At 39.0% G+C, this 23,059-nt stretch overlaps 1 protein-coding gene across 3 annotated transcripts in view; it reads right to left on the bottom strand.

Annotated features, from left to right (window-relative positions):
• RB1 (RB transcriptional corepressor 1) overlaps positions 1-23,059 on the bottom strand; it is a 79,366-nt gene that overhangs the window by 41,901 nt on the left and 14,406 nt on the right. For 2 of the 3 annotated variants that reach the window (XM_081313705.1, XM_081313706.1), the window contains exons 8-17: positions 22,383-22,525; positions 14,161-14,238; positions 13,529-13,638; positions 12,693-12,767; positions 12,119-12,206; positions 6,949-7,065; positions 3,334-3,390; positions 3,213-3,244; positions 3,033-3,109; positions 2,634-2,836 (exon numbers count right to left, since the gene is read on the bottom strand). In XM_081313705.1, the coding sequence (XP_081169831.1) occupies positions 2,634-2,836; positions 3,033-3,109; positions 3,213-3,244; positions 3,334-3,390; positions 6,949-7,065; positions 12,119-12,206; positions 12,693-12,767; positions 13,529-13,638; positions 14,161-14,238; positions 22,383-22,525 (980 nt within the window). The remainder of the gene's footprint in view (positions 1-2,633; positions 2,837-3,032; positions 3,110-3,212; positions 3,245-3,333; positions 3,391-6,948; positions 7,066-12,118; positions 12,207-12,692; positions 12,768-13,528; positions 13,639-14,160; positions 14,239-22,382; positions 22,526-23,059) is intronic. The other variant, XM_081313707.1, reaches the window with a different exon arrangement.

The raw sequence follows: 23,059 nt of genomic DNA, 5'->3' as shown, positions 1-23,059 counted from the left end.
CTCCAGTCTCTTCTTAAAAAACTCCAGTGTTGGAGCATTCACAGCTTCTGGAGGCAGGTTGTTCCACTGGTTAATTGTTCTAACTGTCAGGAAGTTTCTCCTTAGTTTTAGGTTGCTTCTCTCCTTGATTAGTTTCCATCCGTTGCTTCTTGTCCTGCCTTCGGGCGCTTTGGAGAATAGCTTGCCTCCCTCCTCTTTGTGGCAGCCCCTGAGATATTGGAACACTGCTATCACGTCATCCCTCATCCTTCTCGTCATTAAACTATTAGACATACCCAAGGAACCACTGATTGGTTCAAAATTGGGAAAGGAGTCCAGCAAGGCTGTATACTGTCGCCTTGCCTATTTAACTTATATGCAGAGCACATCATGAGAAAGGCAGGGCTAGATGAATCAAAAGTTGGAATTATGATTGCCAGAAGAAACATCAACAACCTAAGATATGCAGATGATACCACTCTAATAGCAGAAAGTGAAGAGGAACTAAAGAGCCTCTTGTTGCGAGTGAAGAAGGAGAGTGCAAAACTTGGGTTGAAACTAAACATTAAGAAAACCAAGATCATGGCATCTGGCCCTCTCAATTCCTGGCAAATAGATGGGGAAGAAATGGAGGTAGTGACAGATTTTATTTTCATGGGCTCCAAGATCACTGCAGATGGGGACTGCAGCCAAGAAATTAAAAGACGCTTGCTCCTGGGGAGGAAAGCCATGGCAAATCTAGACAGCACACTAAAAAGCAGAGACATTACCCTGCCAACAAAAGTGCGTATAGTCAAGGTTATGGTCTTCCCAGTTGCAATGTATGGCAGTGAAAGCTGGACCATAAGAAAGGCTGAGCGCCAAAGAATTGAAGCCTTTGAACTATGGTGCTGGAGAAGACTCCTGCGAGTCCCTTGGACTGCAAGGCGATCAAACCGGTCAGTCCTAGAGGAGATCAACCCTGACTGCTCTTTAGAAGGCCAGATCCTGAAGCTAAAACTCAAATACTTTGGCCACCTAATGAGAAGGAAGGACTCACTGGAGAAGAGCCTAATGCTGGGAAAGATTGAGGGCAAGAGAAAAAGGGGACGACAGAGAATGAGGTGGCTGGATGGAGTCACTGAAGCAGTAGGCGTGAGCTTAAATGGACTCCAGAAGATGGTAGAGGACAGGAAGGCCTGGAGGAACATTGTCCATAGGGTCGCGATGGGTCAGACACGACTTCGCAACTAACAACAATAACAACAACCCAATTCCAGCAGCCGTTCCTTATATGTTTAGCCTCCAGACCTCTAATCATCTTTGTTGCTCTTCTCTGTACTCTTTCCAGAGTCTCAACATCTTTTTTACATCATGGTGACCAAAACTGGATGCAGCATTCCAAGCGTGGCCTTACCAAGGCATTGTAAAGTGGTATTAATACTTCACATGATCTTGATCTTATCCCTCTGTTAATACAGCCTAGCACTGTGTTGGCTTTTTTGGCAGCTGCAGCACACTGCTGGCTCGTATTTAAGTGATTGTCCACTAGGACTCTGAGATCCCTCTCACAGTTACTACTATTGAGCAAGGTACCCCCTCTACTATACCTGTACATTTGGTTTTTCTTGCCTAAATGTAGAACCTTTCTTTTTTCACCATTGAATTTCATTTTGTTAGATAGCGCCCAGTGTTCAAGTCTGTCCAGATCCTCCTGTATCTTAAGCCTGTCTTCTGGAGTGTTGGCTATTCCTGCCAGTTTGGTGACATCTGCAGATTTGGTGAGTTCCCTATCTATCCCCTCATCCAAATCATTGATGAAGATATTGAAGAGCACTGAGCCCAGAACAGAGCCCTGGGGCTCCCCAGTACATACTTCCCTCCATGTAGATGCGGTTCCATTGAGGACCACATGCCGAGTATGGCCGGTCAGCCAGCTACAAATCCATCTAGTGGTGATACAGTCTAACCGACATTTTTCTATTTTATCAAGTAGTAGTTCGTGATCTGCTTTATCAAATGCCTTACTGAAGTCCAAGTAAATTATATCCACAGCATTCCTCTGATCCACTAATTTTGTTCCTTGGTCAAAGAATGCAATAAGATTTGTCTGGCATGATCTGTTTTTGACAAACCCATGTTGGCTTTAAAGAATAAACTTACATTTGGTTTTTTTAGTCATGGTCTTTGAAATCTAATGAAGATATTTTTATTTTCCCCTTTACATTCTTTTTAAATTCAAATTTTGTGTAACTGTCCTATAACAAAGACGGGACGGAGGGAGTATGCAAGGGAATATGTAGGATGCATTAAAGATGATCAATACTGAACTGACAAAAAAAGATAAATACTTCTATCCTGTTCACATTGCTCCTTTTTTAATAACCTTCCAATTCACTCTAAGGAGCAGTTGCAAACCCAACAACCAATCTGTTTCCAAACACTGTACAGAAGCAAAACTATTATAAATGAACAGAAAATGCCTTGGAATGTAGGTCTTCAAACTAGTCTTCACAATTTAAAAAGTACTGTGTGTTCTACTGGGGAAATAGGTATCAGTTCAACTCCTACCTCACTTAGACTAAATTCAAAGTTCACCCAATAAAGTATACAATAATTTTATGGAACACAGACCTACCAATTCCATGTTATTATATGTTTAGAAAACAACTTACTGATTGCCATGCAAGGGATTCCATAATTTTGTGTTCACAGCCTTCCAGGTGTTTTATCATCTCTCTGGTCAAGCTTGGTTCTGCTTTAATGAAGCTTTCAATAATCATGTATAATTCAAAGGCTTTCAAATCCAGGATGTTGATGATCCATGGAAAAGACAAGTCTGTCTCTACCTTCATGCTCTGTGAAGCATTTCTTGAAGCTTAGGAGAACACAACTAATTAATTTGGAGCAACAAAGTCATCTATAAAATTGTTATACTAAGGTGAGTTAGTACAAGACTTTAGATTTAAAATAACATTTTAAAGATGGCAGATCCTCTACCACAGAAAATGCTTTGGGAAAAGTTTGTCCCAAGAATGACTGCTTGATAATGCTTCTAGTTAATTCGAACTTACTGCCATATGTAGCCATGACTAGCTCAAGAGCACAAGTCAGCAGAGAGATGTGGAAGATGTCATTGTTCAAAAGTTTGCTGTAAAAAAACAACAACAGCATACCTCAGTAATAACTTTTTATCATAAAAGCATTCCAAAACAGTTTTACAAAGTGGAGATATCTGAACAATGTAAACATACCTAAAATTATGAACTGACAGACGTTTTTCTTCCTGTAACACATATATAACTAAAATTTAGTATAGCATTTTACAAAGCTAACATCTAGAGTATTATAAAAAATAATATACTGAAAACATACCGACTTTAATAAGGATTCCATCACTCTGTAGTATAACCTTACTCCAATTTTGTACCTCTGAAATAGCAAATAAAATATTAATTTGCAAAGTGAAACATAATGCTATGAATACAAATTATTATTTAATCTCTTTTGTCAATTTTTGTGGAACAATTTAATTATACAGTACTACTTAAAAAGTGTATTATGGCTGGCATCCAAAAATTTAAAAAATAAAATATGCCTATACAAAAAAATCATACACAATACCATGACTTTTATAACACATTTTATCTTATGACCTAAGAAATACTTCAGTATATAACATACTATTGGAAATATATTACAAGGAACTTTAAATTTTTCTTTGAGTAAAGTGCTAAATTTGCTTTTATCCCTTTATCTCTTTTATACTGCTCCAAAAAATAAAAAATACATGCCACATATTTGCATGATATCCCTTCATGGGAACGTACCCAAAGCTATTGAAGAGAGCTATGTATTTAAAATATTAATCTTGGTGATATTTTACAAAACCTATGTTAATTAACTTGAGAATTAGACAGAGACTCTTAGAAAAAGGTGGTCACTCAGGTAACTGAATCCCAAATCATATGGGACAACCAGCACCTTGAATTGCACCTGGAAACATACAGGCAACCAATGCAGCTCACATAGTAATATTGTTATTTATGCCAAATGTCTGGCACCATTTACTATTTGCTCGGCTGCATTCTGCAACAACTATAGTTTGAGTGCTCCTTGGTGGCAACTCCACATAGAGCAGGGGTCCCCAACCTGTGGGCTGTGGCCTAGCAGTGGGCCGTGGCCTCCTGGCCACCGGGCTGCAGGATAGGCTGGCCAGTGAGCACGTGTGAGCGCACACAAGCACCACTCGGGCTAGCACCGTGTGAGCGCACACAAGCACCACTCGGGCTAGCACCGTGGCCATGGGGTGCAAAAACAGGACACTGCACTGTGGGGCATGAAAATGGGATGCCGTGCAACAGGGTGCAAAAACAGGATGCCGCTGCACCTCAGGGTTAAAAAATGGGACACCGCCATGCCATGGGGCATGAAAATGAGCCACCACGGGGCACGAAAATGGGAGGCCACCACACCGCGGGGTGTCAAAACAGGACACTGCCGCACCTCGGGGTGTGAAAAGTGATGCTGCCATGCCTTGAAGCGCAAAAATGGGGTGCTGCCACACCTCAGAATGCAAAAATGGGATGCTGCCGCACCACAGGGTGCAAAAACAGGTGCTGCCGCACCGCAGGGTGTGGTAACAGTGCACTGCGCAAGAACAGGGCAGGACTAGTGAGTATCACGGGGGCACTAACCCCGTCCTGTTTGTGTTGCATGTGGCCCGTATGTGCGTGTGTGCACACGCACTCTTAAAATGCTTTCCCCCCCCTTTCCCTCCGGTCCGCCAATCAAGAAAGGTTGGGCACCTCTGACATAGAGCACATTGCAGTAATCTAAATGAGAGGTTACAAGGGCACGAGTAATAGTGAGCAGGGCCTTCGGGGTTAGGGTTAGGGTTAGGGTTACAATGTAAGAACTGCAACAACCACTATGTGGGATAAACAGGCAGAAAACTGGCAGAATCCATCCATAAACACCAACTGGCAGTCAAATACCTCTCCTGTTCAACATCTACATGAAACCGCTGGGTGAGATCATTCGCAGTTTTGGAGTAGGGTACCATCAGTATGCTGATGACACCCAGCTTTTTATCTCAACTCCAAACAATATCAGTGATGCCCTAGACGTGATGTCCCGCTGCCTGAAAGCGGTCCGGGAATGGATGGGGAGGAACAGGCTTCAACTGAACCCGGACAAGACTGAATGGCTGTACGTTCCGGCAAGCCAGGATATTCAGAACGTCCCATTGCTTAACATCGGGGACAAGTTACTACCCCCTGTTGATAGGGCCCGCAACCTGGGTGTCCTCCTAGACTCGCAGCTCTCCCTAGAAGACCACATAGGAGCTGTGACCAAGGGGGCCTTCTCCCGGGTTCGACTAGTTCGCCAACTACGGCCTTATCTGGACCTGGATTCCTTACGTACAGTCACCCATGCCCTTGTGACCTCTCGCCTAGACTATTGTAACGCTCTCTACATGGGGCTGCCCTTGAGATCCACTCGGAAGCTTCAACTGGTGCAAAGTGCAGCGGCACGGACACTCTTGGGAGCCTCCCGATACTCCCATATCACACCTCTCCTCTGTGCGCTGCACTGGCTTCCGGTTGCCTTCCGTGTGAAGTTCAAGGTGCTAACAATGACATACAAAGCCCTACATGGCATGGGTCCGGACTACCTACGGGAGCACCTTCTGCCAATGTCAGCACCCCACCGTCCTGTGCGCTCCCACAGAGAGGGCCTCCTCAGGGTGCCACCGCTCAAGGAATGTCGGCTGGTGGCCCCCAGGGGGAGGGCATTCTCAGTGGGTGCGCCAGCCCTCTGGAACAGCTTACCAACCGAAATCCGGATGGCCCCCGACCTCCGTACCTTCCGACGCGACTTAAAAACTTTCTTGTTCCAGCAGTCCGGCCTGGCATGATAGCATTAATTGGGGACCCAGTTTGTTCTCACTATTGTTTTTTATTATTTTATTGTTCATCTGTATACCTTCCTTCCTCTGTACACCGCCCCGAGTCCCTCGGGAGAAGGGCGGTTTATAAAAACTAATAATAAATAAATAAATAAATAATAAATTCTTTACTTTCACAACGTATAGACAGATTTAACCATAATTTCAATTGGGAAAATGTGACCATCTAGACCAGGCCAAATCCAAAAATGCCAGGGAATTTCTAGATGACAAATCAGCCATCAATAAATACATAGACATTACCAACATCTATAGACTATGCAAAAGAGACAATCAACCAGCCCAAAAGAGAGAAAGACTCTAGCACCTCTCCACCAGTAATCAGCACTCAGATCAGCATATATTAACTCCAAGGTCACCTTCAGTCCAACAATCAAGTAAGCAATACCCAATCAAGAAACTGCCACAGAGCCATTAGTAAACAGCCCAACTAAAGAATCCCTAAGACCTCCCCCACCCACCCAGACAGGCAAGACACCAGAATATAAACCATCAGCAAACAGCACTCCTTACTAGCACTGATGAGGTTACCTAGTTAGGGTAATGAAACATCTGCAAGAAAGCAAGCAAGATCAGAGAGCACCATAACAGGCTGAGGGCAAGTAAGGCATTCAGCAGGACATCTTCAACGGTGCTCCAATTCTAATTACTGTAGCACCTCAAATGCCATTCATTCCAATATATTTATAGGTATTTCATTTCTATATTGTACCAACATATAGGATAGTTATATTCTCATTTGAGTTCTAGATTACACAGTATGTTTTCATAATAAAGTAGAACTGACATAAAAAAACTAAGTAGTAAAAATCAGCTTGCTTTTAAAGATAATTGAAGCATCTTATTTTTGTTTCCAAAGATATGTAAAGGATGTGAATTAATAAGAATTATGACACCTACATGATTTGTGGAATACTTTAAATTCATTGCTTTCCCTAATTCAATGCATTCCCTAGTTCAGAATTTACCTACCATTTAATAAAAAATAGATTTTGTTATGAATTATTGAAGAACCCTACCTGAGATCCAATTTCAGCACAGCCTTGTCCAACTGCTTCAGCAAATTTGTTCTTGAAGATAATACCCATATTTTCTATTCTTTTCACTATTGCTTCATGAGGATTAACTGTGCAGTTCTGTAATATTTTGAAGGAAATCTTTAGATACCACCATCAAAACTGACACAGAGCACAGAAAAACTCAGTCGTAGTGCAAGATGGGAAGATGTGGAGAGACCTGGCCCACAGAATCACCAAGAATCGGACATGACTGAATGGATATCATCATCATCTTATATTAGAAAAACTATCTTCAACTGAAAGGTGAATTTTAGAAATACCATATTTTTCCGTCATATAAGATGCACCCTTGTATAAGACACTCTCTGCGCTGAACCAGCAAATCCGGAGGCTCGGCCGGCCGAACATCTTGCCCCCTCCTTCCTCCCATTAGTGGGCAAATGCACAGGGGCTTGACACCTGCACCAAGTGGCATGGCAACCCATACAGGCATGTCCTGGGCTGCAGAGGTTACCATTATTTTTCCACGTATAAGACACACTTGATTTTTGAAGAGGGTGTTTGCAGGAAAAAATAGCGTCTTATACCCGGAAAAATACAGTAGTACATTATTAAATCACTGCTTCATTTTTTTAGCAACAGGTTAGGATTGTTTTTAGTGAGAACAAACATATTTAAAAAATCAACTTAGGAGGCTAACATATAAGAAAGAGTCTTTGAATTAATTTAAAACTTAAACTCACAGATGTATTATTGCAACAGAAAAACCAACTCTACAAACATGAGTTCTTTTTATCAGAGAAGTATCATTGCTATGAACATTATAGGCAAGTATAGCAATGATTCCCACTCTGATAACCTCTCATTTATATATTATATTAACCTGCTTTGAACATAGTTCAAAATATGTAAGTAACATTATTATTTAGGATCTGCTATTATAAACACGTTACAACAAACTTTCAGAATTTTGTAACAGGGATGAATATTATACACCTAGTTAGGATACAATATGACATGGAGGCTTGCCATATAAAAGTATGCCTCTCATATTAATAATATCTGTTTTTCCTTTTTCTTTTTAAATTTTATTTGATTCAAATACAAATAATACAAACACAACACATATAAATCTAAATAAAAATAGTATAAAAATACAAATACTACAGTGCACCCACACCCCTGGAGACCACTTTTATTACCTATATTTCTTCTCAGATAATAAATAACAATATATAATATATTTCAATTATGCCCTTATCCCTTCCAAAACAACATATATTCTTGAGCAGGTTTATTCCCTTTGCCTTTCATCAAGACTGTTTTTATAAAATCATCCCATATTTCATTATAATTATTTACTTTAATCATCCCTTTTTAAAACTTAATTTCTGTTGTTAATTTATCATTGATTGCCATATTCCATATTTCATTATACCATTCATTTCGTTGAATAACCCAATTCCGTCTCCAATATTTAACCATCACCAATCTAGCTGCCATTATCAATTTACAATCAATTCCTTTTTTGCTTCATTTATATCTTGTTTTTCCATCAGTAACAGTAATGCAATCCTTGGTCACATATCTAAATTTACCTTCAAAAGTTCTCTAATTTCCCTAAACACCATGTCCCATATCTTTTGTGTGCTATCACAATCCCACCACATATGTTTATATGTTCCAATCTCTTTCTTGCACCTCCAGCAAATATTTGTATATTTAACATCTATTTGATTTAATTTACATGGTGTTAGGTACCACCTCCATATCACTTTATATCCATTTTCCTAACTCTAACTGACATATTCTGTTCCAAATATTTTTCCAATCTTTATCATTTATTTCTCCTAAATCTCTTTCCCAGATTAATTTTAAACCTTTTGCCTGATCTTCTAGTTCAGTTAATATTCTGTATATTTTCCCAATTCTTCCTTTACCTATATATTCTTCATTTTCCTCACTTTCTTTTATAATCATTTCAAATTTTGTTAACTGTCTTTCATCCCACATTTTTCTTCCATTTTTATGCATTTCTCAAATTGTATTAAATTCAGCCAATTAAATTAGTATCTGATAAAACATTCTTTAATTGTATTATATTCTTTATCTAGTTCTTCCAGTCTTCCCATTTATATATCTGTTTTTTTAATTTACTAATCCAATCTTTCAATTCAATCTTAGGGAATTTCTCCATATCTACTACTGGTGTTAAAGGAGAAATTTCTGGCATTAACCAATTTCTCCATTTATTCCATAATTCTAGCAAGTTTTTTAAAAAGAAATTTTGAATTCTCTTAACATTTTTAAAAATATCTTTTTTAAACCAATGTGTTTCTATAGGATCGCCTATTTCCCTTAACTCCTTCAATTCTATATCGCTACATAATGAATCTCTATCTGCTATAATTATTATCCTTAATTAACCGCCCTTAATTGATTAACTGCCCAATAATTTCTAACATTTGGAAGACCCAGCCCACCCTTTTTTAATGCTTCATACCATAAAGCTTTACTTATTCTTGCTCTCTTGCCTCCGTTACAATACACCTCCAGCAATCTATGTATTTCCTTTAGTTAATTAGGATCATCCAAAACAAAACAATATTTTTTGGTAAAACTTTCATTTTTAATGCTGTAATTCTTACGAACCATGATAATTTTACTTTTCCATATTTATCCATTTTATCTTTTATATCTTTCTTTAACTTCTCATAATTCATCTTCTTTACTTTTTAATATTTTTTGGGATGTCAATACCTAAATATTTGATACTATCTACCATTTTTAATTTATATTTTTCTTTCAATACATCCATTTCTTCTTTACTATGGTTATATAACATCATTTCTGATTTTTTTCAATTTATTTGCAATCCACTATATTTCCCAAATTCATTCAAATGTGAATATACCCTCTCTATAGTAGCTATGGGATTTTGAAATGTTAGTAATGTATCATCTGCAAATAAATTTATTTTCGTTTTCTTATATACACCAATTCCTTCAATCAATGAATCTTTCCTAACTGCATTTGCCAAAACCTCCATCAATAATACAAATAGAACTGGGGATAAGGGGCAACCCTGTCTCATTCCCTGGCTTAAGGTTATTGTCTCTGTAACACCATCATTTATGACTATTCTTGCCTTATTCTCTGAGTATAGTTGATTTATCACCTTTCTAATTTCTCTATTAATATTTTCAGTGTAGGCCTTTTATTCCACACAATCAAAGGCCTTAAAAATGTCTAATGCTAATAATACCTGGTTGGCAAAATATTTATTTTGTTTTACGCTCATCTCACCACGAATTGACTCTGGTCAGCTTACAACAGGAGCCCCAATCCCCAGGCTACCGTCAATTACCAGGCCATGGCCTCTTTGGAACCGAGCCATGGAAGCAGCGGGCGCGTGGATGCTCACCTGCCACTCGTGTGAAACCATTCCCTCTCCCTCCTCCCCACTGGTCCAGAAAGCCAGAAAGGTTAGGGACCACTTTTCTTACAATGTTAAAAAATACAAAAAATGTACATAATAAAAAATAAAACACTATAAAAATACAAATTATCAATTATAACTAAAAGATGGGAAAGGGGGAGTAGGATGAAAATGGGTGGTGGGATCTGTTATTAATCTATTGATCATTCCCAGCATGACACTCCTCCATAACTAAGGACCCAGAATAAATTTCTGGATGGCTTACATTTTGCCTTTGCATTAACTGAGATTTTAGGATTTTGTGCAATGATTGAAAAAAAGGGGGAAAAACAAAGTTTAGCCCATAAGCCTGAATGAAGTACACCTACATTTACTTTAAGTTCAACAAAGGTCTTTGAATATCCTCCAATTTGAAGTACAGGCAATGGCCGTGAAGCAAAGGACATTTTCTGTGTCAGCTCCTTCCCATGTATGAGATGTTGCCCAGACTAGGACCAAACTGTTGTCATACCAGCACCACTTTCAAAATCCTGGGTTAGTCTTATGTATAAAAGTCAACCATTGTCCCCTTGACAATGGTTACTGGGACGGCAGAGCAGGGTGATTGAGGCTGCTTAGGATGTTAATTATTTTATTTTTTTATTTTTATTTTAATTCCATTTATATCCCGCCCTTCTCTGAAGACTCAGGGCGGCTTACAAGAATTTATTAGAATTTATTCAGAACAAGTAAAATAAATAAATGCATGTTGTAGGGGAGTAATCACAAGCTGTACACAAATATCAATTCACAGAAACTGACTTGTCCTTTCCTCTTCTTACTGAGTTCTAAAAAAGGTCCTTTGGGGCATCCATAAGTTTTAGAGAACCTGCTGGTGTGGGCTGTTTACGAGGAAATCCTGTCAACCATAGTGGACAGATACCACTGAATTTCACCCAATTATTTAAAAAAGAGAATATTAAATTTCTTCTTAATTAGCATTTTATTATAATGTGTTTTTATTCCTGGTGGAAATAATACCCATCCTGCAAAAATCTTCCTTTTCCCAAAGTTTATGGCTTATCAGAAATAAAGAAGTAAATCCTGACAAAATAATATATTTTAAAATATTGACATTTTTAAAATGTATTTTTATCTTTTTAGTTTTAAAAAGATCCTAACAACACTGAAATACATAAAACATAGCTGAGTTTTCCTATGATGTTAAGCCATAATTCTGAATTTGCTTATAACTATAGGCTTGTTTTAACAGTTGTCTTACTGGAATTCAGCTATTTCCGGTGTATTTTATGCTCCATAAAAGCAATTACAAGACAAAAGAAATCCTGTTATATTCAACTCCATTTAGTTAAACAATAAATTTTGGCATGCCCAGATCATACCTGAGCAAAAGGAAATATGGGGAATTATTAAATTTTGTTACTATCCTAACAAAAAATAATTGCAGAAATTAAACAACCATCTTTAGAATTTCAGAAAAAGCACATACTCTTCATAAAAACACACAATGGTATAAAGAAATTTATAACATATTGGTGCAGTTTGCACAAGATAAGCCAACAAACTTGACCAACAGCAGTATACGCTGCCAACTTCTTAAACAAATTGGCTTACTAAAGCTAACCATATCATGTAAACTGGAAGCAATTATTTCCAGTCAGGAACAAAACAAAACAAATCTGATACAAACTATTAAGAAGTCACAAAAATAGTTAAATAGTTGCTACTTACATTAAAATAAAAGAGAAGGTTGTCTGAAGTAGTATCACTTGCAGAGTTTAATATTATCATTAACTGCTGAATAGTATTCATTGCAGCTCTAAAATGAATAAAAAACACTATTAGTATTTTTTGAAATACAACAGAATTTAAATACATTTCTCAGAATATAATTTTTAATATAACATTATAGTGTTCCCTATAATGATAGTATTAGCATCCTATGAAGCATTTCAAACTACTCATATTATGAAGAACTTATTTGTAGTAGCAATGAAGTTGTACGACAATTTCAGGCATAGATTTGCTAATGATCTAAGATATAAAATGTTTGCAAGCACTCTACTATATGCTGAGAAAACTACTATTATTAAAATATTTAAACCCCTAAGATAGGCTAAGACTACCCTTACTGTTGTATTTTTCCTTTGAAATTACAAATGTAAATGTGTGCAATATTTCAATAAGACCTAAATATTTAAGAAACTGACACTTATTTTATTCAATTTATTTAAATGTTTGAAAGTTACAATTCAGAAATAATTTAAATAAAGTATTAAATTAATACAATTTAAATGATTCTTACCGAACAGGGGTTTGTGGAAGTATAATAGGAGAATCTTCACTTTGGTTTTTTGTAGGAGTTCTCTCTAACTGTAAACTTAAAATTAAAAAAATGTCTCTACCTATACATGTCATGTAGATATATAAAAGCCTCTTTTCTTAAACCAAGCTGAAATCTCTGGTCACATTTGCTCCCCACACCATTCATGACAGAGTTCTTGTTAATGGCAACATTCAAAGAGCGATTGTTACATATTCCTAGTTGAGTTCTGAAAATAGTAGTCCCTATAAGTGCCCTGTGGTTTCTTGCTTCATTCTTTTCAATTTTCCCCCAATATGTATTAGATATACATCTAGCACAGGGGTGTCAAACTCGCAACGTCACGTGACATGTCACGATGTATTGTGACTTTCTTTCCATTGCCGGCAATGGTTTTGGCATGATGCATCCGGCCCATGGGCTGGCAGTTTGACACACCTGATCTAACATTTATTCATTCTCATTTCCTTTAGCAAACCTCCCAGACTTAGGCTTGACTGACTCTTGCAATTCAAAATCATATTTATATTATAATTGTAACTTGGAATGATCAAGCACCCATTTTAGCCCACACCTCTACAAAAGCAGCAACAGCATTGCCAAAGCTGGATAGCAATTAATAAAAGAGACCATACTATCTTTAACCAAATTACTCTCTTCTATTGTCAATAAGATCATAGATCTGGATATTCATTCTAGTCCTCCATTTTTAAATGAGGTATCACTGCCTGTGAGGCAGATGAAGCTAATTCTCAATTAACTTAATGAATGAATAGATATTACTGGAATACAGACTATGCAAAAAAGAAATAGACTACCATTCTGGATTTTCAGGTTGCAAAGTCTCATCTTTCTCCAGAAATAATCTAGCATCAATATCCTTGTTTTTCAAATACATTTCTTCATATTTGCTTGACATATCTTCAACCTTAAGTTGAAAGAAAAATAGATTCATACTGAAAATATACTGTTCATCTATAATACATTTATGTGTAATTTATTTTGGAAAACATTGTTTATACTCCATTTATTTATTCCATTTATTTTAAGAAAAATTTTATGTAAGTTACCATTTAATGCAGTGGTTCTTAAACTGTGGGCAATTATCCTAAGGGGATAATTTGGGCATATTCTGGGGGTAATGGAGCAATTTAGCATTATTTGTTTTTGAGTTCAGGATCCGGTTTTGGAGCTTAGTCTAAAATCAGACAATGTTTTTTTACCAGGTAATGACAGTATCAGGAAAAGCGTAATTGGATCAAACAATTTAAGAACCACTGATTTTGTGCCATGTGACATTCAAATACATCCATAATCATAAAAAAGATTAATAAACTGCTAAGTAGCATCTCACTATTAGAAAAGTCTATCAAGGGACAAGTTTCTAATTATCAAAATCAGATCAAGGATTCATAATAGCAAACAGATTTTCAAATTAATTTAGCTTTACCTCTGGAAGTCCTCCGAACGTTGTAATACCCATTGAATTCAGGAATGGAATAAAGCTAGTAAAGTAAATATTTTTCACCTAAAATTATAAAAGAGAATCTGTGTCATGAGTGTCATTTTTCATCCATAAAATGGTATAAAATGTATGTGATTTACTATTATATTTAGTAGCATGAAGACATTGCTACATCTGACAGACTTGTTATCTAGAATTACATTTAGTTTAGCATAAAATGCCTGCAAAAATATATGGTTTAGGACATATCATTTATATGAACTGTCCTAAGCAGTTATACGCAAGATTATCATAAGTCTTGATCATAAAAAGAGACTAATCTTCTTCTGGAGTACCTTCTGTTGTTTTACCATCTGAAAACTAAGTTCACAGCATGTTTCAAGATTAGTTTTACTGATTCTATTACAAAGGAATGACAGCAAAGAATGAAACTTTGTTATATCCATATATATATATATATATAAAAAGGTAAAGGTTCCCCCGCACATGCATATATATATATATATATATATATATATGTATGTATGTATGTATGTATGTATGTATGTATGTATGTATATGTATATGTATATGTATATATATATATGTTTTCTGAGGTTTTCGCGGGTGTTTGTATGTGGATCTTTGGTTATTCGGGTTTTTTCCCCCACGTAGAATTGAAGGTGTAAAAGCAACGTTTCGACGAAATCCCATCCGTCATCATCAGGCTGGTGGCTTCTGCTTCCTTCTTGGCTTCCTCCCAAAGAAGGAAGCAGAAGCCACCAGCCTGATGATGACGGATGGGATTCCGTCGAAACGTTGCGCCTATACCTTTAGTTCTACGCGGGGAAAAACCCGAATAAGCAAAGATCCATATATATATATATATATATATATATATATATATATATATATATATATATATATAGTATATATATATATGTATATATATGGATCTTTGGTTATTCGGGTTTTTCCCCGCGTAGAACTAAAGGTGTAGGGGCGACGTTTCGACGGAATCCCATCCGTCATCATCAGGCTGGTGGCTTCTGCTTCCTTCTTCTGGGAGAAGCATGTGGCTGTTTGTTCCTCTTTTTTAAACTGCCAGAGGGGGTGTGTTCTGTGGGTGGAGGTGTGCTCTGATTGGGTGGGGGAGTAAGTGTGTTCTGATTGGGTGGGAGTGTGTTTTGAATGGTGGGTGTGTTCTGATTGGGTGGGGGTGTGTTTTGAGTGGATGGGCTGGTCTCAGCTGCCAGCCTTAGACCTGAGCTGGTGAGTTGTGCTGCTTTTGTTCGGCTTCGTGTTTGTGGTGGTGCCATGTTTTTATAGTGGGTGTCAGTTTGCTTATTGTGTGGTTTGGAGGGGTTTAAAGTGGCTGATGTTGCAGCTGTAGTTAGGTTTCTGTTTTGTGGTTGTGCCTCGTTATCATTGTGGGTTCGGATTTGCTTTTTGAATGGTTGTGTGGTGGTGATGTCATGTGGTCACCTGTCATCGCAAACCTCTACATGGAACACTTTGAAACCCTCGCTCTAGAAAAATCCAACCACAAACCCAAACTCTGGCTCAGATACGTAGATGACACCTTCGTAATCTGGACACACGGCAAAGAAAAACTGGATGACTTCCTCACACACCTCAATAGCCTACACCCCAAAATACAATTCACCATGGAAACAGAAGCTAACAATCAACTTCCCTTCCTTGATGTCTTAGTCTACAAGAAATCCAACGGCTCCCTAGGACACACTATCTACCATAAAAAAACACACACAAACCGCTATCTGAACGCACTCTCACACCACCACCCAGCACAGATCAACTCCGTAGCCAAGACACTCATCTCCAGAACAAAACGCCTAGCTGACGAACAACACCAAAAAACCGAACTACACACTCTCACTAATGTACTAACAGCCAATGGATTCCAAAGAAACACGATTACCAACTTAATCCGAAGAGAGACACCCACAAAAACCCAAGACAGAGAACAAGAAAATGGCAAAGCCCTCCTCCCATACTTAAAAGGGACCACAGACAGAATCAGCAAGGTCCTCCAAAAACACAACATCAAAACAGCATTCTACACAGACAGAAAAATATCCACCATCCTAAGAAACCCCAAGGACATAATTGGCTTAGAAAACCAAGGAGTATACGAAATCCCATGCACCACCTGCCCCACCACATACATCGGACAGACCAACAGAAGAATAAGTGCACGCATTGAAGAGCACAAAATCTCACTCAGAAAAGGAGAACAAACTTCATCCCTGGTCCAACACTTTGAAGCCACGGGACATGAAATTGATTTTAAAAAAACCAAAACTATCGCCAAAATTGAACATTTTAACAACAGAATAATCAGAGAAGCCATTGAGATAGAAAAACGCCCCCACAGCATGAACAAACGAGATGATACCTCTCGCCTACCAACCATTTGGAAACCCGCCTTGATTGACAGACGAGTCCCAACCACCAAGAATGATAGACCCAAAGTCATGATAACACCACATGACATCACCACCACACAACCATTCAAAAAGCAAATCCGAACCCACAATGATAACGAGGCACAACCACAAAACAGAAACCTAACTACAGCTGCAACATCAGCCACTTTAAACCCCTCCAAACCACACAATAAGCAAACTGACACCCACTATAAAAACATGGCACCACCACAAACACGAAGCCGAACAAAAGCAGCACAACTCACCAGCTCAGGTCTAAGGCTGGCAGCTGAGACCAGCCCATCCACTCAAAACACACCCCCACCCAATCAGAACACACCCACCATTCAAAACACACTCCCACCCAATCAGAACACACTTACTCCCCCACCCAATCAGAGCACACCTCCACCCACAGAACACCCCCCCTCTGGCAGTTTAAAAAAGAGGAACAAACAGCCACATGCTTCTCCCAGAAGAAGGAAGCAGAAGCCACCAGCCTGATGATGACGGATGGGATTCCGTCGAAACGTCGCCCCTACACCTTTAGTTCTACGCGGGGAAAAACCCGAATAACCAAAGATCCACATACGAACACCCGCGAAAACCTCAGAAAACACACACACACACACACACACACACACACACATATATATATATATATATGTGTGTGTGTGCGTGTGTGTGTGTGTGTATTTTTTAGATTGCTAACAAAGAATTAAAGGGAGACTGATATGCATTTCAGACTTATTTGTTTTCATCAGTCAGCCATACCCTTCTGAGATTCAAACCTGGGCTGATTGCACAGATTTGTCCCATGTTTGGGGCCTAGCAAGGTAATCTAAATAGTTAACAAGCATTTAACATATATGTATATGTATATATATATGTATACACACACACACACACACACACACACACACACACATATACATATACATACACACACACACACACACACACACACACATATATCTCAATCAGATGCTACCATATTATGAAAGCTATCTACAGGTAGTCCTTGACATATGACAATTGAACCTGAAATTTTGGTCTTAAGTGATTGCACTTGTATGTTAAGTCAGCACATGACCGGATCTGATTTTACCACACTTTTTATTGCAGTCATTAAGCAAGTCACTGTACTTGTTAAGTGAATAATGTGATTATTAAGTACATCATTTGCTTGTCCGAATGGGCGTTTTTTTGCCAGAAAATGATTTTTAAAAAGACCACAGTATGCTGCAATGTGAGTAAGAATGCCCAGTGTCCAAAATGTGGTCATGTGACCATGGGGGTGTTGCAACAATTTTACCTTCAAAGATGGGTCGTAAATTTTTTTGAGTCTGTTGTAACTTTGAACAGTATTAAGCAACCAGTTGTAAGTCAAGGACTATCTGAAATGGAAATAGGCTAGCCCTGGGAGACAGTTGCTTTCATCACTTCTGCAACCACTGACTAAATATCAAAACTGTACAAATATTAAACTGATTATGACAAGAAAAAGTTATTGTTGACAAATACAATTCATTTAAGTAGTGTGAAGTCAGTTTACTAAGCAAATATAATCCTTCTAAAAAAATATGAATGCTGTGAACATCTGGGACAGAGAGAATTGGAAACATATCTAATATTGTTTCCATATCCAATAAGTAAGAGGAACTGGAACAGTGTCCTAGAAAATACCAGCTAACTAATTAACACTAGAGAGCCAGTTTGGGCTAGCAGTTAAGGCACCAGGCTAGAAAGCAAGAGACCATGAGTCTTGCTTTAGTTATGAAAGCTAGCTGGGCAGAGTAGATTTGATTTAAATCGAGTCGATTTAAATCATGATTTAAATCACTAGTAAAAAGGCTTGATTTAAATCAACTCAATTTAAATCATAATTTTTAAAGAGCAACTGTCATCTCTGTCCCGCAGCGGCTCCTCCTCTGACCTGCTGTGGACTCACCAACAGTCCCATTCACTTTAATAGGATGGCTGCTGATGCGGCAGTGACACAACAAGGTGAGGGACGTGGCAGGCAGCAGGTGAGTAGATGCCCGCTAACAGGCGCTGCCATGATGGATCTGAAATGACAGGTGTTCCTTAAATGTAAGAACTCATTCTTGCTATTAGAATCTTTAATATTATTATTTGCAAACAAAATGAAGATTTCCTATTTAGAATAATAAGCTGTCAGCTTAGTAAAACAGCAATATCAGAACCAATTTTAGGTTAATAGGTTAATCACACATAGTTGGAGAACTACTCAAATTCTTTTATTTAATTAAAACACTTAGAGCCTGGAACAGATGCAATTCTCTTCAAACAATCATACATAGATTTGTGTACATAGTGTACACCGATTTGCAAAACAATGGGATAAAGGATTATTCCTGAACTTTTATGATTTATGTCAACATTACTGTGAAATTGTGTGAATGCATCAATGCAATTACATGTTATCTCAACTTGCAGAGCTTGGATTCATTGAATGTGTTTACCAAAAATGTAAATATTGAAGAATATACAGTCTCATGCTACATAACTAAGCTCCATTTCATGCTGAATAAACTAAATTATTAATGTATGTTAAATAGAAAACTATCTTTAGATTTTTACTCCAAAAACATTTTATTAAAATAAATTTGATAAAAATAAAAAAAAATTGATTTAAATAAAAAAATCTGTTTTTTTTAAAAAAATCCTTGATTATTATCCACCCTGTAGCTGGGTGATCTCAGCTCAACTCACTTCACATGGTTGCAGTTGTGGGTATAATAGGAGAAAGAAAGTGTGCTGGATATGTTTGCCGACCTGAGTTATTTGTAAAAAAAAATAAATAAAGCTAGGATGTAAATAAATAAATTTAAAAATCATGGAATTTGTAAAAAAAGTATAATGAAAATATAGGCTGGGGAAAAAATACTGCAGAATTTTTTTTTCCAAAAAGTTGAATATAATATGGAACCAACAGTCTGAGCATGTCAGCTACTTAAAAATCCAAAAATGAATACCTTTTCTATTATTTGGACCCCAGCAATTTCCAGGACCTTAATGGAAATAGGAAGAAATTTTCCAAGAAAGCCTACAAGCCTGCTGACCCGGTGCAGATCCCAGTGGGCTCCGTGGTTTTCTGCGGAGCTCCGGGAGATGAAGCGTCGGAGACGGGGCCTAGAGAGCTGTTGGAGGTCCAGCCGGTCTGAATCCGACCGATTGCGACTAAGGTCCTCTACGAGGTCTTATCTCGCAGTGATGAGGACGGCGAGGTCTAACTACTTTGCTACCCTCATCGCGTCCGCAGATAATCTCCCGGCCGCCCTGTTTAGGGTGACTCGCTCCCTCCTTAATCAGGAGGTGAGGGAGGAGCCCTTGCAGGGTCGAGCCGAGGAGTTTAGCCAACATCTGTCGGACAAAATCGCTCTGATCCGGACCGGTTTGGACTCCGACTGGGCAGAGTCTGACGGTGAGGACATGGGCGGTCTTGGTAATGTCATCTGGGAGGAGTTCGATCCTGTGACTCTGGAAGAGGTGGACAGGATTATGGGAAAGCTGAGCTCCACCACATGTTTATTGGACCCGTGCCCCTCCTGCCTGGTTTATTCAGCTCGGGAGGGGACACGAGGCTGGCTTCAGGCAGTGATAACTGCTTCTTTGAGTGAGGGCAGTTTCCCCGCTGCCTTGAAGGAGGCGGTGGTGCGACCCCTCCCCAAGAAGCCTGCCCTGGACCCAGCTGTTTTAAACAACTATCGTCCGGTCTCCAACCTTCGCTTTCTTGCGAAGGTTGTTGAGAGCATGGTGGCACATCAGCTTCCTTTGTTCCTGGAGGAAGCTGATTATCTGGACCCATACCAATCGGGCTTCAGGCCCGGGTACAGCACAGAGACGGCATTGGTCGCGCTGGTGAATGATCTCTGGCGGGCTCGGGACACGGGTTGTTCCTCTGTCCTAGTCCTATTAGACCTCTCAGTGGCTTTTGATACCATCGACCATGGTATCTTACTGCGGCGTCTCAGGGGGTTGGGAGTGGGAGGCACCATTTTACGGTGGTTCTCCTACTTCCTGGGACGTTCGCAGTCGGTGTTGGCAGGATGGCAGAGGTCGGCCTCGAGGCCTCTTATTTGTGGAGTTCCTCAGGGGTTGGTCCTCTCGCCTCTCCTGTTCAACATCTATATGAAGCCACTGGGTGAGATCATTCGTGGTTTTGGGGTTGGGTATCATCAATATGCTGATGATACCCAGCTTTTCATCTCTACCCCAAACCACCCCAGTGATGCCCTCGATGTGATGTCCCATTGCCTGGAGGCGGTTCGGGTCTGGATGGGGAGGAACAGGCTTCGGCTCAACCCCGACAAGACTGAGTGGCTGTATGTGCCGGCATCTCGGGAAATTCAGATTATTCCATCTCTAACCATGGGGGGTAAGATATTACCCCCCGTAGATAAGGCTCGCAACTTGGGTGTCCTCCTAGATTCACAGCTCTCCTTGGAAGATCATATCGGAGCTGTGACTAGGGGGGCCTTCGCCCAGGTTCGCCTGGTGCGCCAGCTGCGGCCCTATCTGGACCGAGATGCCTTGCGTACAGTCACTCATGCGCTCGTGACCTCCCGTTTGGACTACTGCAATGCTCTCTACATGGGGCTGCCCTTGAGGACTACTTGGAGGCTTCAGCTGGTGCAGAATGCAGCCGCGCGAGTGGTGGTGGGGGTTTCCCGATACTCCCATGTAACACCTCTACTCCGCGAGCTGCATTGGCTTCCGGTTGCCCTCCGGGTAAGATTCAAGGTGCTGGTAATGACCTATAAAGCCCTAAATGGCATGGGTCTGGATTACTTATGGGAGCACCTGCTGCCGGCATCAACTTCCCTTCGTCCAGTGCGCTCCCACAGAGAGGGCCTCCTTAGGGTGCCGTCGGTCAAAGAGTGTCGACTGGCGACCCCCAGGGGGAGGGCGTTCTCTGTGGGCACGCCAGACCTTTGGAACCGTTTACCGGTTGAGCTCCGGATGGCTCCCGACCTTCGCTCCTTCCGACATGATCTAAAAACATACTTATTTGAACAAGCCGGCCTGCTCTGATGGGTTTGGGGTATTTTAATATTAATAGTATTATTTTTATTGTTATTGGGCTGCACTATTTAATTAATTTTTAACTTTTGTATATTGTATTTTTATTGTATTTGCCCTGTACACCGCCCTGAGTCCTTCGGGAGAAGGGCGGTATAGAAATTAAATTATTATTATTATTATATTCCATAGCTGATAAAATATAAAGTAAGTTATAATTATCATAAAATAATTTCAATTTACCTAGTGAAATCCTAAGTGATTTATTTTTATTTAGGATTAGCATTTGGGTATCTGTAATAATAGATTAATCACGGGACACTATTAGTGTAGATTACATAATATAATAGGCAAAATGTTCTACAAGTACTCCTTGACTTATAATAATTGAGATCAGAATTTTGATTGTGAAACAATGCCATTATAAAACTATTCATTAAGCCACTGGACTCAATTTTAAGACCATTTTTACCATGGTAGAAGGGTGTAAGGGAGAATTGGAGAGGGTACACAAGGATGTGGGAAGGTATGTGAAGGACTCCTAGGACCAGGCATAACCATCATTCATTCAGTGCCGCTATAACTTGGAATAGTCACCAACCGAATGGTTGTAGGACTATTTGTATATTTCTTTTTTCATTTTTTTGTATCTTTCAGTAAAACTTGGTAAAATAAATTAAAATAAAAATATTTTGTATTTAAAATGCAAAATTCTAAAAATTCTACTCTTACCTCATCCAAATTACAATCATACTCTTTACAGAGCTCTTCAATAACCTTGACGTCTGTATCAGTTATTGATGTTCTTGTACTTCTATTCTGACTTTGTCTACTTGTACGAGATGAGGCATTACCAGATACTGCAATTACAGATTCTATGGAAAGAAGCCAATTGTTTGCCTATTGTAAATGATTATTTCAAAATAATAAGCAAAGTTTAAAAACTGCTTTCAAGTATACAAAAAAAGATTTATTTACTAGATCAGAAACTATCAGGCGCAAACAGGTAGACCCACACATGCTTAAGCCCTCCTCCTTGCCAGTCTGGGTGCTTCCCAAAGGAACTATTAAATGAGAGTCAGTAGGGCATAGGTCATAAAGTTTGGGACATGCATCAAGAAAATCTAGTCCATTCTCAACCACAGTACCCTATTCAATAATTTTTGGGCAGGTCACTCTTAGCTCAGCCTACATGATAGGACTGTTGTTGTGAGGAAAAATGTGAAGAGGGGGTATATTTTCTTAAGCTCCAAATTTTGGCTTAACGTCTTAACTCTTATACCAAACTGAAAAAGTCTAATGGTTTAGCCCACATCTCTCTAGGAATAGAGTGAATCCTTCAGTTTGCAGAGATATCTGATAAAAGGGCAAAGAAGCCATTTTTCCCAGTTGCTTCTTTCCCTCTACAA

This window comes from Vipera berus, assembly GCF_964194415.1.
Source record: "Vipera berus genome assembly, chromosome: 1".
Classification (NCBI taxonomy): Eukaryota; Metazoa; Chordata; class Lepidosauria; order Squamata; family Viperidae; genus Vipera; species Vipera berus.
Note: the sequence above shows the minus strand (reverse complement) of the source record. Positions and strands in the feature narration are given on the sequence as shown.